Source organism: Crotalus tigris, unplaced genomic scaffold (genome assembly GCF_016545835.1).
Source record: "Crotalus tigris isolate CLP2741 ecotype Arizona unplaced genomic scaffold, ASM1654583v1 scf7180000019116.999743, whole genome shotgun sequence".
In the NCBI taxonomy this organism is placed as follows: Eukaryota; Metazoa; Chordata; class Lepidosauria; order Squamata; family Viperidae; genus Crotalus; species Crotalus tigris.
The window spans coordinates 1-14,990 of NW_024097382.1; the positions used below are offsets into that span (position 1 = coordinate 1).

Here is a 14,990-nt window from a genome sequence, read left to right on the forward strand (position 1 = left end):
TAGCATGTGCAAAGAGGTGTCTTTTTTTAGCTGCTGATGTCTAAAGAATGATGGTGTGATATGAAGAAACAGAAGTCTGCCTATCAATCCACTGGAGACCTGTGTTGCTTAAAATAGCAGGAACTTTTTGTTGAAATAATAGGGATTAACAATTTCAACAACAGTGATTCTAAACCCTAATCTGTCTCAATTTTTTTACTTTTCACGTCAGCAAAATGTACTCTGTACTTCTCATATAAATTTGCTTGCTCATATTGGAAGAAAACCACAATATTGTTAAGACCATGTGTTTTTATGTTTGACGGTTGTGGTATAATTACTACAATTTTAAATAAAATGAACCTTTCTACATACAGTATACAGAATTGCCACTAACTCTTTTTTTACCTGATTTATATGATTATATTTTTTAGGTAGTAAGAGTTAAAACTATAAAGTTATAGTTTTAAAAATCAGAATAACATTGTGTGATTATGAAAAGGCTACACATCTTTAATGTAAAATGTAACATAACATCCTGTTTTGTTTTTTGTTTTCAAATACAGACCCACAGGATGACAATAAAATTGGCATTGATGGAATTCAGCAATTTTGTGATGATTTAAGTCTGGACCCTGCTAGTATCAGTGTTTTGGTCATAGCATGGAAATTCCGGGCAGCCACTCAGTGTGAATTCAGTAAAAAAGAATTTGTAGATGGCATGATGGAGCTGGGGTAAGTATAACAGTTTTTAATCAGAATTCCATTTTTTTCAATATCAAAATAGTTTACATCAAAACTGATTTTGTCAAATTGGTTAAAAATTCAATTATTTGAAATATACAAAGAATTATGCAGGTATCTAAAGCATGCTTGTGGCATTAAAATGTAACAGTAACTTGCCTAATTTATTATGCAAGGACTATAAAAATGTTTTGACATAAGCCTATGGTGCATAAATACCTTAAAATTTATAAGAATAATCCAGTTCCTCAGTTCTGAATTTATTCCCATCCACAAACCATATTTTGCATTCAGTTGGAGCGCTTTCTAAATAACTGACTCACTATTTCTTTCAACTGAAAACTAATTTATTTTTTTAAAGTGGTCTTGCTGAAGGCAGGCAGTTCTGGGAGCAGCAGTCTTGCCATTTGAGGAGAGTAAAACACAAATATTGTGCGATACTATTAATATATGTTTAATTGATTTCAGTGACAACTGGTTACAGATAGTCTCAGCTTAAAATGATTCCTCCCAAAACTACATTTTTTAAATTATAACGCCCATTTGCCATTTGGTCATGGAATCACATTTTGAGTACTTGGCAGCTGGTTTAACTTTATGGCTGTTTGCAGTGATTCGCAGTCATGTGACCATCATTTGTAGTGTGTTTTTTTCATTTGCGTCTGGTTTGCAGCAAAAAATATCCATTGGGGAAAATTGATTTGCTTAGCAACAGCAGTGTTTGCTTAAGAAATATAGTGTTTGTTAAATTACCACCACAAAAAATGTCAAATAATCAGGTAGGCACATCGTGCCTTGACTTACAACTGCAATGTCTTATAATTCCGGGCTCAATTAATTTGGGGACTATCTATATTCTTGGTACCGGTATGTATTCAGCCTTGTCTCTTAGCTCTGATTTAGACATTATTATAGCTATAGTTTAAAAGGGTAATATTAATTAAGGGTATTTAATGAATTACTAAATTAATTATGTGTTCAGTATATGGATTAAGATGACTAAAATGCTTAGAAAAATTAAAATGTCATTGGCTCTAACCCCCCCCCCCAAGTTAGTACCAAGTATAATTCACTGAGAATACTTTTCCAGAGATGAGTCTTCCACTGAAAAGGCCCATTCCCAAGTATCTGCTGTAGACATCTTGGCCTATAAGGCACCCAAAGCAAAGTCCCTGAAGATGATCTCAGATGATGACCATATAATTAATACTGTTATTTCAGGCATTAAGATCCCAAACTATGAAAACTTATACAAATTTTTACTAATACCTTGAATGATGAGCAAACTGGCGCTGCCGATAATCATGTAAAATAAATTTACTTTCATACTGTAGTGCTAATTCCAATTCATACCCTGGCTGAACTATTTAATACTAACTGTAGTTTTTGTCCCACCTTGAAGATTAGTCTCGTATAAAACACATAGTAATTTACATAAAAAATTATCAAGGCATAAATTAGCACAGGTAAACTGTCTGTGTCAAAATAGTACTACAACTCACCCAGTAATCTAAACCAAGAAAAGATACTCCATTCACAGAGCACATAATGACAAAGATTGATACAGAAGTTTTTCAAATTAGGAAGAGTGCAATCTCCTTTAAAATAGGCTGTACATTACTCATCTGGACAAATAAACCATCTACCAATAGCATCTCTATGTCTGGACTGAGCTTTCTTGACTGTCACCCAATTACTTTGACCAAGTACAGCATTTTGTTTTTTCACTGGATTTTATGAAAACAAGAATGTTGTACATCAGCAACATAGTAATATTTTACTCTAAATTTCTGAATGACCTCTCTGAATAGATTAATGCAGATGTTAAACCTTAGGGAAGATAAAAGGGAATTCAGAAGCCTATACTTATTCAGATCTAGATCTGAATTTTTTCATCATAGTCTTTATGACTGAAGGCCCGCTCCTTCACTGATGAAGTTCAAGTTTATTTAAAAAAACATAAAAAGAGATTGGAATGAAAGGTATCAAACAAACGTTACTTCTAAAATGCAAATGTGCTACAGTATGACAAAATATCTCTTAACTAGCTTATAACCTCCACCCAAATACTCCCATCCTGCCAGATGTAATAAGCTATTGTAGCTAAAGTCAAGTGAGGAGGTAAATTTCTCTCTATCAAGCATTTTGTCATCAGAATTTAACAAATGAAAGTCATAAAAAAGACTTTTATAAATTGAACTGTCAGAAATGCTGAGTCTTAAGTATATGTATAATTGATTTTATCCTCAAAGCCAGCACACCACATTGTATTATCAAGGATTCTGTGAAACTTTATGCTGGGCCATTCTTAGTAATGCCCAAAGTACCTCCATCGCTGCCATATACTAGCCTTTAATAATGAGCTCTTACTAGTATTTAATCAAATTTTGATTTTTTTTTTACTTCTATATATAACTGCCTTCCAAATTGCTTATAGAGCCGAGGTGGTGCAGCAGTTATAGTACTGCAGGCCACTTTAGCTGACTATGTTCAGCAGGTCAGCGGTTCAAATCTCACCGGCTCAAGGTTGACTCAGCCTTCCATCCTTCCGGGGTAGGTAAAATGAGGACCCAGATTGTTGGGGGCAATGTAAATATATATATACATTGCGTACTGGTGTACACCGCTTAGAGAGTGCTTGCACTTAAAGCGGTATATAAGTCTCATAAATAAATAAACTGCATAAGTCACGTCTGCATTTACAGAATAATCAAGACCTTTGACAGGAGCATCCATCATATTAGCTAAAAGATCTAGAGTTTTATCCATTGAGATCTATTCATTCCAAGGAGGACTATCCTGGTGTTTCCTCAGCGAAAGGAATAATTGCTGTAACTCTAAATTTTAATGGGAAGTGGTTCTGCCACAGCAAGGGAACAGCTCTTCCAACTTCAGAGATCCAATTATCTTTCTAATGTCTGAAGAGGCCAAAGGATGTAAGATCATATACAGTGTAGATAGGGAGGCCAAGCAAATTTATAAGATTTGCCTGTGTTTTATTAAATATAATGAGACCTTTGTGCAGAGTTTGTCAGAATGTGCACAATATTAAAATTAATAAGTGTGCCAGAATATTGTATCATTTTTCCAAGAAATCTTATTAGTTCCTTGTACATAGAACAAGAAGCCACAATAAAATATAAATTTGGAGAAGTAGAATTGTCCCAAATCAAGAAGAAATGAAATAGTTGTAATTGTTCTTATATCTTTTAATTGGTGTAATGCTCTAACATTTGTCATAAAAATGGTATTACATTGAAATAAAAATGGACATGGGTCATTGAATATTTATCAGACAGTGGATGAACACAAAAAGTGACATGGTAGTACTCCAATTACACATGCCCACGCAGGATGGAAAGGTGGATTTACAAAAATGTATTGGTCCAAACTGCAGTACTATAGCAAAATACTAGATGAAATACAAATATTTGTTGAAATTATCATTTTAAATATCAGCACTATTCAGATGAATATGATGATAAAGCGAAAGTAATGTGTTTAATTTACACAGAAAATAGATTATATGAATGGCAAGATGGGAAGGGATGAGATATGGAATTAAAGTTGAAGGTCGAAACACTAACAGTTTGAAAGATAATATTAGTTTCTAGGGAACTTTCACTAGGGAAAGTGAAAAATTTGGCTAAATGTTAAATTTTAAGAAGACAAAGGAAATGACATCCAGTGGACTAAATAAAGACTGATTGTCTCCATTAAACAACGCTCACTAAACAAAATCTTACGTAATTAGAGAATATCATGTCAGCAAATTAGTAAAAACAATCATGCTTGAGAAAGTTGAACAAAGTAGCAGAAAAGAACAATAAATGTCATCAAGAAATAAGAATGCCTTAAAAGACCGATAGATTCTCACTGATTGCGATGGCAAGTGTTTTTCCATAGTCACCACGGATTGTAGCTATGTTGATGTCACCTAACTAAATGTTTATACTTATCCATTATGTTTAAATAAAACTATAGCTGATTTTTATATTTTCCAGCAAATGCTTAATTGTTGATCTTACACCTGTGCAAAAAGCTGTAATTCAGTTACAATCCTAGGACAAGTAGTTTGTATACAGATCAGATATCTAATCCTCAACTTATGACCACAATTAGAACCAGAATTTCTGTTGCTAAGTAAGACAATTGTTAAACGAGTTGTGCCCAATTTTACATCCTTTTGGCCACAATTGTTAAGTGAATCACTGGTTGTTACGTGAATCATGAGGTTGTTAAGCGAATCCTGATTCCCCCGTTGACTTTGCCAACTGGGAAGGTCACAGATGGTGATCCCATGACCCTGGGACACTGCAGCTGTCAATTGCCAAGCGCCAGAATTTTGATCATGTGACCATGATCCTGTAATGGTTATAAGTACAAGGACTGTTTGTTGTAAGTTGAGTACCTGTATAAGACAATACTGAACAAATATTATAAAATCTCAGTATGACTTGCTTGTGCACCTAAAAATAAAATACACTAATAATTAAATTGAAATAATATTAACGCTATCACAAGGATGTGATTTTTGCCCACATTGCTTACTAGGAAGTCAGATGAATTTTCTTGTTTTCTGCTAACTAAAAGTGGACTTTATCATTATCAGAAGTACAGTAAGTGGAGAATGGATAGCTGCCTATGGTAATTTTGTTATAAGATGATGATTTCTTAGTTAAGAATTACTGTTTTCAATTTTACATATATACTTGATCTACTTTAACTATTGGCAGAAAAATAGCATAAAACAATAGTTCAAGTTAAATTACAGTATGAGAATGTTAACATGTAAGTAGAAACTATTGTAGAAAACTAAGTTAGCTGAAGAGTGTGTTACACCTTTATCGTATTTATTGACCACAAATAAATGCCTTTACACCATGTTTTAATCCTGGTAAGGGTAAAATGCCTTTATTTTACTGCACTTATTATAGCTGCCTATTATTTGCAAAATCGTTCTAATAAAAATGAATATGTATTTTATGAATTATGCAGCACCAGCTAAATGAAATATTATGGAATAATATAAGTTTGTTATATTAACATCAACTGAATTAGTCTTAAAATGGAACTATTTCTTGTATATTGCAATTTTCCATTTTTAAACAAATATTTTATAACTTTTATATTTATATTTCAAAATTCTAAAACAATATAACTGATACTGAGTAAACTGAAAAGTAGCATCTTTTTACCAGGTGTGATACCACAGACAAGTTAAAAACTCTTTTGCCAAGACTGGAACAAGAATTAAAGGATCCAATGAAGTTTAAAGATTTTTATCAGTTTACTTTTAACTTTGCTAAAAACCCTGGGCAAAAAGGTTTAGGTGAGTTTTTTTTTTAATTATTGTGTTTTCAATAAGAGATTTTATAATATGATTTAACAAAATGAAAGCTTAGGTGAGACTCACTTGTAAATTTTTTTAGGCGAGATATTAGGTTGGCAGGGAAGGCAACATTATTGTGATCCATGTCTAAGTGAATGGTTTAACTTACATGTTTTGAATAATAAATGTCACATTATTTTAAAAATAGACAAAATATCTTGATAATGGGGTAGTATATTACAGTTTTTCATTAAGTAGAAATCAATATATTAGCCATTATTTTTACAAGGATAGTTTTTAAAATCTCAGTTCTTACAGCTTTTGGCAATTCTGTCAAGTAGAATTTAGGATATTCAGTCAAAACATGTGGACTTTTATGATGTTCCAGAAACAAATTTATTTTACAATATTCTTTCTCTTTCTGGTCTCTCATACTAAATTAGCATACATGTTGTATATAAATCTAAGTTGCTATATCTCAAAGACAAGTTTGTACATTTCAGCAGACTCTGGTGGCTTTTCTTTCTTTTTCTATATAAAAACATTTGTTTCAGTTTTTGATTCATTGGCCCCTTTAGCTAAGGCAATGATGGATAGGTTTATGATCTGTAGGGCCCTTGGTGCTGTGAGCTTGGTTGTTTTCTTGCAGACATTTCATTATCAAATTAGGTAACATTATCAATGCTAGAAGAGTGGGATTTGCTCTTATTTTATATACTAATAGCTTGCCCTATCTGTTAGTGGGGGTGGTCTTGGTGGTTCCTTGGCTAGGCTATTGTTTACCTGTTCCCTTGTTTATCTGGGTTGGTAGTTCTTGATCGGGGTATTGTTTGCTTCTTGATTATAGAGTATTAATCTTCGTGTTAATCTCTCCTCACCTGGGTGTTGATTGCTGATGAGGTGTTTTGGTCTTTTTTGTTTCCTTTTTGTTTATTGTTTCTTTTGAATGGTATATAGATGTTGTTTATTTCTGTGTGCCTGTTGATGGCTGATTTGTCTATGTACCATGTCTTGGAACTCTTTGGTGTTTTTGGACTTGGCTTCACAGTTCCCAAGTTAAATTATGATTAAGTCTGATCATATGTTGTGAAATTAAGGAGTTTTCATTATGTCTTCTAACTGTTAGTTGGTATTAATAGGTGAGCTTGGCTAGTCTTCTGTCTATTTGTCCTACATAGTCCTTGCACTGTGGGTTGTAGATGACTCCTGTTTTTCCTTCTGGGGCTGCTGGTTCTTTTGGTTTACTTAGGATGTTTTGGAGGACTTTAGTTGATGTGTATGTTGCTATGATGCCATACGGTTGAAATAGTTTAATTTTTATCTTTTCTTTGCACATTTATGAATTAAATGTGTTTAAATATTAAATGTTTAGAGGCTGTGTTAAATGATTCAGTTTTTCAGGACCTTAAACTCTGCATCCTGTGTTAAGGCAACTAACTGTGTTCTAGTTCTTATATATTATTATATATAAATGGTTATATTTGACAGATTAAGCAAAGTTGAAATCCACTTGGACTGCACATAGATAAAGCTAATCTGGTTAATGTATACAAACATGGCATTAGAAACAGTACTTATGACAGAAATTGGAGCTAACTTTCAAAATTCAGATCCTCTCTTAAAATAATCTAATGCACCAAAGGAATGCTAGCCTTATCTTGTAGAGACATATACGGATTGTGAATGCCATGCAAAAGATAGCACATGCTATCCTGGAAAGGAAATATTTCAAGTTTACACTGAACATGCATTTATATACAAAACAAATTACGGTATTGTTGTCATATTTGTTGTTTGTCACAACAAAATGTGATAAGAAAAGACTATAGTTAGTAGGTATTTTTGAAAAAGCAGTATGATAATCAAATATAATACAAATCCACTTTTGTAATGTTATTTTGGGGGATTTTTAGTTGCTTGGAATTGACTTGGTAAATTAGGAAGAATTGTCACTCATGGCAAATGAGCATTGCTTTTAGATTCATTCTCATTGTTTTATTCCACTAATTACTTAAATATCACAGTTACCTAAGTTAAAATTAAAATTGATTTGGCACACCACTTTTGTAGAATTTAGAAGTTGCTTAGAGTTTTTGGTATTCATTGGTTAAAGAAAAGCATATCATGTTATATATAATATTGTAGCTACCATTGTTTACCTTGTAAACAAATGATATATCAAGTGAAATGAGTACAGTATAGTCATCATGCATGGACAATCTTCAAGGAGGACAATCATTTGTAGATTTACAAGACAAATGGTTACAATGTCATAGTGCAATAAAGGTATTTCCTTAGTGTGGTACCTCAGCACATATCTAATATTTTACCATAGAAGCCATTAAGCTTTGACCATACTATTTTAGGGACTGGATGATCTCTGGAAATTTATGCAGACAGTTGCATAGTGACGATTGCCAAAACTATTTTCCCCCCGTTTATAAACAAAAGAAAAATTTACTGTCCATTATATGTAAAGGAAATAGTTATTCCTGTTATGTCCATTTTTCATTGTAGACTCAATTCAGATTTAAAATACCTGGTTTAATATGCCATGCTTTAAGCCCATGTTGTCATATCTCTTTGGCTGCTCATTTTGATATTTTTTTGTTTCCTTAAGCTGAAAGTTTATGTAGCATTTTAATGATTTTGACTTAAGTTTGGAATAAATATGCAAATTGAACTTATTTTTTCTCTGAGATATTTAAAGTATCAAATATGGAGAAAAGATGGGCTTATCTGTACAAGGCTCCATGCTTATTCACAATACTCTATAATTTATTAAAACAAAAACATCCTCAAATTTGTCCTGTCTTTGGTTGGCATGTTATTTGATAATGCATTTAATTTTTTTTTTTTAAAAAAATCAAGCAAGTATGTACTATTAAGATTTTCAGCTGTTCCACTGATTTGTTTTTATTGATATGGGCTATCTATTTATCATTTATTTATTTGTTTGTTTGTTTGTTTGTTTATTAAATTTATATTCTGCCTTTCATTCAGGAGCTTATTGTCAATGTAATTTCTATTCAGAGACACAGATATTAGTACTCAAATGTCTATTCTGTTTTGTGCATACTTTCCACTGATTGAGTTGGGGGCAAAAAGCTGTCTCAATAGGTATAGTTTTATTTTTTTTAATGAAGGATTATATATTGTCAACTTCCAGTGGAGGCATGGCAAGCTAAACACATCTCTGTGGAGAGTGAAGATAACAACCACGGCAAAGACCAAAGAACCGGCGAGTAGACCAGTTCTTTGGAACCTGTCCAGATAAGAAGACCGGAGATCACTCAAATGTGATTTGGATGGTTTGTCCTTGTGAGGACACTGCAAGATGGTGGTGTCTAATAGATCTGAGTGCCAGGAAACAAAGGAAATAATCATCAAGCTCACAAGCACCAGCTTTAAGGACACTAAATTTGCTAAACTAACTTCTAATCATATGTGGAAATTGCTTATTTAAATATCTTCAGTCTAAAAAGTCACTTGGTGAGTTTATTTCTAAACAAATCAAAAATTAACTCAATTTGAAATAAATGGATTTTTGTGAGAATCAGAATTATTTTGACTATTTCTAGTCATAACAAAGATAAGAGACCTTTTGATTTAAATTGAACACCAGAGGGGGCAAAAGTTCAGGGGAAAAAAGAAAAAAAAACTTGCCTTTAAGATTGTGATTTACAAAAAGATACAAAATACTATAACAATTGAAATATTAGAGGTATTTGAAGTATGGGGCCAGAAATTAGTAGCGACAATATGAGTAACAATGTTTGCTTCTAAGGATTGAGTTGACCTAAAAGATGTTGATGAAGGAATGACACGTGAAAAAAAATGTTTGATGTAGTAATACTGGAATCAGAAATAGTGGATTTAAAAAAATGTGAATTACAAAACAGACAAAAGATGCAAATTGGAAATACAAATGACAGAAAAAGTGTGGATTGCAAAACAGACAAGAGATGCAAATTGGAAATACAAATTATAGGAAAAGTGTGGATTATAAAATAGAGAAAAGAACAACCCTGATAATGACTTTTTATTGAATATACAAAAGAAGCTAGTTAAGGTTTTGAAAAATCAAAAGGGAAATACAAAAAACAAACCAAGACAATGACCTGGATAATGACTTTCCACTGGATTTACAAAACAGATCTGTGAAAGCCTCGAAGAAGTCTTTGGGATAGGAAAAAGACATATAACATTTGAATGAATCAAAGATCAAGATTGTTGCAAGTAAAAGAAAGGAATATAAAGCTGGTTTGTTTGATCAAGGTTAAAATAAAGCTCTTGTTAACTGTAATGGACTTTTTGCTGACCCCAGAACTGCAAAGTTGATGATTTATGGTTTTGCATATAGAAGGGATAGATTATGGGAAGAAGAAATACATATTTGTAAGTTTATAGGGAGGTAATGAGTTATCAAATTTTGTTTTTCCTTCTAATGAAGATTGGAAGTCACTTCTTTTTACATATTTCTTTTTATATTTCTTTTTACTTCTTTCCTTTTTTCTGTTTTTTTGTGAGTTTAATTTATAATTGCTTTTTCTGTTGTATTTAAAACATTAATAGAAATTAAAAATACATTTTCAAGTAAGCTTCGCTGCAATATATGCATCAAGGGAAAATATTAGCATAAGTAAGAGTATGAAAGTATTTGTCTCGTAAAAATATGCATTGTTTTGGTAATCTCTCCCCAAATTTCAGTTTGTGTACAGTAGAGATAGCTCAAGATAATGAACAGTGCACTTGTATCAATGATAACCTCTGAGAAATACTTCTGATAAATTTCAGTATAAGACTAGAACGCTGTGTAGTCTTTTACTCACATTCTTCTAAGTAAACATGCATTGGAGTATTATGCAAAAAAGGAAATTTTTAGTAGAATAATTGGGGTACATTCTGAAAAATGAGATAAGACAGGAGAAAAACTATTCTGTGATACTTGAAATAAATATGGTTATTCTCCATGTATTTAATAATTTCCCTTTCTGTCACATTCAACATTACAACTTGGGAGCTCGTACTAAAAGACTGTAGTAAAAGGGTTGATAATTTGCATGAATAAGGTGAAATGTTGTTTGAGCTATAGTGTCATAACATAATAACAAGGAAGAGTGATGTTTTGTATATCACACATCTGATATACAGCATGGTAGGACAAACGAGGCCGTGAGACCTCATTAGACCCATTCCATATTTACAGGTCTTATGCCAGTGGTTCTCAACCTTTTTAATGCCACGACCCCCAACCGGTCGTTAGTCAAGGACTACTCAACCGGTTGTAAGTCGAGGACTACTCAACTGGTGCAGCACCGTTTACAGAATGGGACTTTTGGTGGGCTCAGCAGGGCAGAGACAGCCTGGACAATTCCTATTGGCTTTTGAAAGCCCATAGAATTAGACTCTATTCAAGAGAGTCTATTCTATTGGCTTTCAAAAGCCAATAGAAGAAAAGGGAGTAGCACAGCTAAGGAAAAGGGGGAAAAATGGCGGACTGCGTTGTTTGGCGACCCCCGTGAAATGGTCGTTCAACCCCAAATGGGGTCCCAACCCACAGGTTGAGAACCACTGCCTTATGCGTATTTATTTTTAAACCTTGAAATGGTTTAGAATTTGTACTGGCACAAACTGTTTTTTAAAAATGTAACTTAAAATCTATAGAACTACAGATGGTCCTTGACTTACAACCATTCGTTTAGTGACCATTTAAAGTTAGATGGCACTAAAATATGAATTAGGAGAGTTTTTTACACTTACAACCGTTGCAGCATCCCCATAGTCACGTGATCCAAATTTGGATGGCAACTGGTTCATATTTATGATGATTTCAATACCCTGGGATCATGTGTTGCGACCTTCTGACAAGGAAAATCAATAAGGAAGCCAGATTCATTTCATGTGTTATTAAATTAACAACTTCAGTGATTCAATTAACAGCTGTGGCAAGAAAGGTTATAAAATAAGGCAAAACTCACTTAACTGTCTTAGCATCATAAATTTTGTGCTCAATTGTGGTTGTAAGTCAAGGATTACCTGTACTGAATTTTCTTGCCATATATAACATAAAACCAAATATTTTCTTTCATACTTTTCTGCCTAGGTGGGGATATTGGAAACTCTAATAACAATTAACCTGGATTATAAATTACATTTATGTCTTTCAGATCTAGAAATGGCAATTGCATATTGGAATTTAGTGTTATCAGGAAGATTTAAATTTTTAGATCTTTGGAATAAATTTTTATTGGTAAGTATCCTGCAGGATTATTCCAAGTGTGTTTGTGCAAATTCTGAATAGGAATATAATAAATTTGTGTAACACATCATATAGGAAGAAGGTTTGTGCATTAGAGCTTATTGATAGAAAATTGGGAGCAATTCACCAATGTGTCATCTGCATAATTACATAATTAAGATCATTTGCATCAGTTGTGCAAGCTGCTTTGAAAACTACAGATTTTGTCCATTATTTCTGGGTCAATTTAAAATAATGGATTTTGTCTATTACAAAAATTCTTTTGATTGGGGTCCATGAAGTTGATGTTTTACAGTAATTTTACTGTAATTTGTAAAATTACTGCATCTCGATTCATTTTAGTCTCTTACTCTAATAATTCTGGTCAGTATCTTCTTAATAAAGATTTTACTAAATCTGTAAATCTAAATTGAATTCATACTAGATTTGTTTTCTTACATAGGAGCATCATAAAAGATCAATCCCTAAGGATACTTGGAACCTACTTTTAGACTTTGGAAATATGATTGCAGATGATATGTCAAACTATGATGAAGAAGGTAAGTGATATAGATATTCAGACTTAAATATTGTTTTGAAATATTGTCCTTAAAAATTCTGCTTTTAATTAGATACCTGATTAGCAATATTTGGAATATAGCTCTTAAGTGGGTTGGCAACCTTCTTCTCTATTGGAGCCAGAAGCCATGCTATTTTCACTGTTCCTCTTGTGCTGAGTGTCATCAAAATGGCTGTCGAAGGAGGTGGCAAATACTCCCTCCTTCTTAGTTGCAGGTCAGGTAAATATATTTCTTTTTAGGACAATGGGCCAGATGATTATGGGTGGTAGGTCACATCTTGCCTGTGGGTCATAGTTTGCTAGCTCCATATAATCAGTGGGATTAATTTGGTTTCCATTATTTTAGTGACTTCCTATGAATAAGAGTTAATTTTTATTTGTTTATATGTTTTATAAATTTTATTTTGTTTTTTATTTATTTATGAGACTTATATACCGCTTTAAGTGCAAGCACTCTCTAAGCGGTGTACACCAGTAAGCAATGTATATATATATTTACATTGCCCCCAACAATCTGGGTCCTCATTTTACCTACCTCGGAAGGATGGAAGGCTGAGTCAACCTTGAGCCGGTGAGATTTGAACCGCTGATCTGCTGAACACAATCAGCTAAAGTGGCCTGCAGTACTGTACTCTAACTGCTGCGCCACCTTTGTATATATACATTGTATATATGTATGTACTGCAAAGAATTATCATTCTAAAATGTATCTAATGTACACTGTATTTAAATTAGGTGTTAAAAGTCTTTCTTCAGATTATTGTTATATTTTCCCATGAAGAAGATGTTTTAATTTGTTTTAATTTTATAGATTTAGATTTATAGGGCTGCCCATCTTGCCATAATGACTCTGGGGAGTTAGCAATACATAAAAATACCATACAAACTAAAAAAATCATAGTGACTATTAAGATAAAAACAAATCTAATCAAAGAAAAATACCTCAGGAGCTCCAGGTAATTTCTTGATTCCCCCATGTGTGACAACACATCAAAGTCTGTCAGGCTTTTTGGAAAATCAGCAGGATTGGGACCAATTTAATCTTGGTGGGCATGGTGTTCCAAAGGACAGGTAATGTGACAGAAAAACTACAAGTCCAAGAGAACCTTTAGATCACAGGCCTGGTCTTTCAAAGGGAGAGCCACCTCATCCAGAACCAAAGTTGGAGCTTTTAAAAAGGTTTATAATTTTTGAATAATGATTCTACCTTACTGGGATTCAGCTTGATCCTTTTTTGACCAGCCTCCAGTATCAAGACAGGACATCCACTGCATCTCTTGTGTAATCCAGCTGAGAGGTGTATACTTGTGTTCATTAGTATTTTGATGGTATGTGTCCACAACCAACAAATGACTTCTAGCACTTTTATGTAGTTGCTAAATAATGTGAAGAAGAGGACTGAGCCTCAGCCATTCTCTTCCCTATTCCTGTTGACTGGAATTACCTGCTTTGAGAAGAATAGAAATGGGGCAGTAATTGACTTTAGGTTAAGACATATCACCAACTCCTCCAAGTGATACAGATTACTATAAGATTAGATTGCTGTAAATATTCAGAGCCTTTACTCAGAATTGTTTAATTCTTCTTCAGGAGCGTGGCCAGTCCTAATAGATGATTTTGTGGAATATGCAAGACCAGTAGTCACAGGAGGAAAACGTAAAGCTTCCTAACCATGACTTCTCAGTGGACTAATTTTGCAGTCTGAACTGCATCGGGTAATGAAGACTTTTGGCCAATAACTGTGCACACACTGTCTCTGATTTCAAAAGTTGAGGTGGGATGCCACTGACAAAACAGAAATCGCTACTTCTGCTGCAAGAAAATGATGGCTGACTCATGGACACTACAAGAAGAAATTCAAAAGATAGCTCAGGCTATCTGTAGGATACTGGCTTCAATTACTGTACTGGTTGTATTATATAGGATGTAGATTTTGCATGATTTTATACTTTGGAAAAGTTTAACTCGAGGCCATTTTAGTAAAATTTTAACAGCACAGCATGCCATTCAGTTCATAATACAGGGTGAACACCAGCAGTTACATAAATACAACTGTATTATATTGTACTTATATTAAAAGCAGTATTTGTGATATATAAATTAAATCTCTAAAT

General features: G+C 33.2%; 1 protein-coding gene across 1 annotated transcript; it reads left to right on the plus strand.

The window, feature by feature from the left end:
- Window positions 1-508: 508 nt before the first annotated feature.
- On the plus strand, window positions 509-14,990 carry LOC120315431 (DCN1-like protein 2; the record flags this gene model as incomplete). Its single annotated transcript, XM_039359753.1, has 5 exons — window positions 509-714; window positions 5,925-6,055; window positions 12,226-12,308; window positions 12,760-12,856; window positions 14,467-14,990. Coding segments are annotated over 5 exons (597 nt in total), but the record flags the coding sequence as incomplete, so codon positions are not given.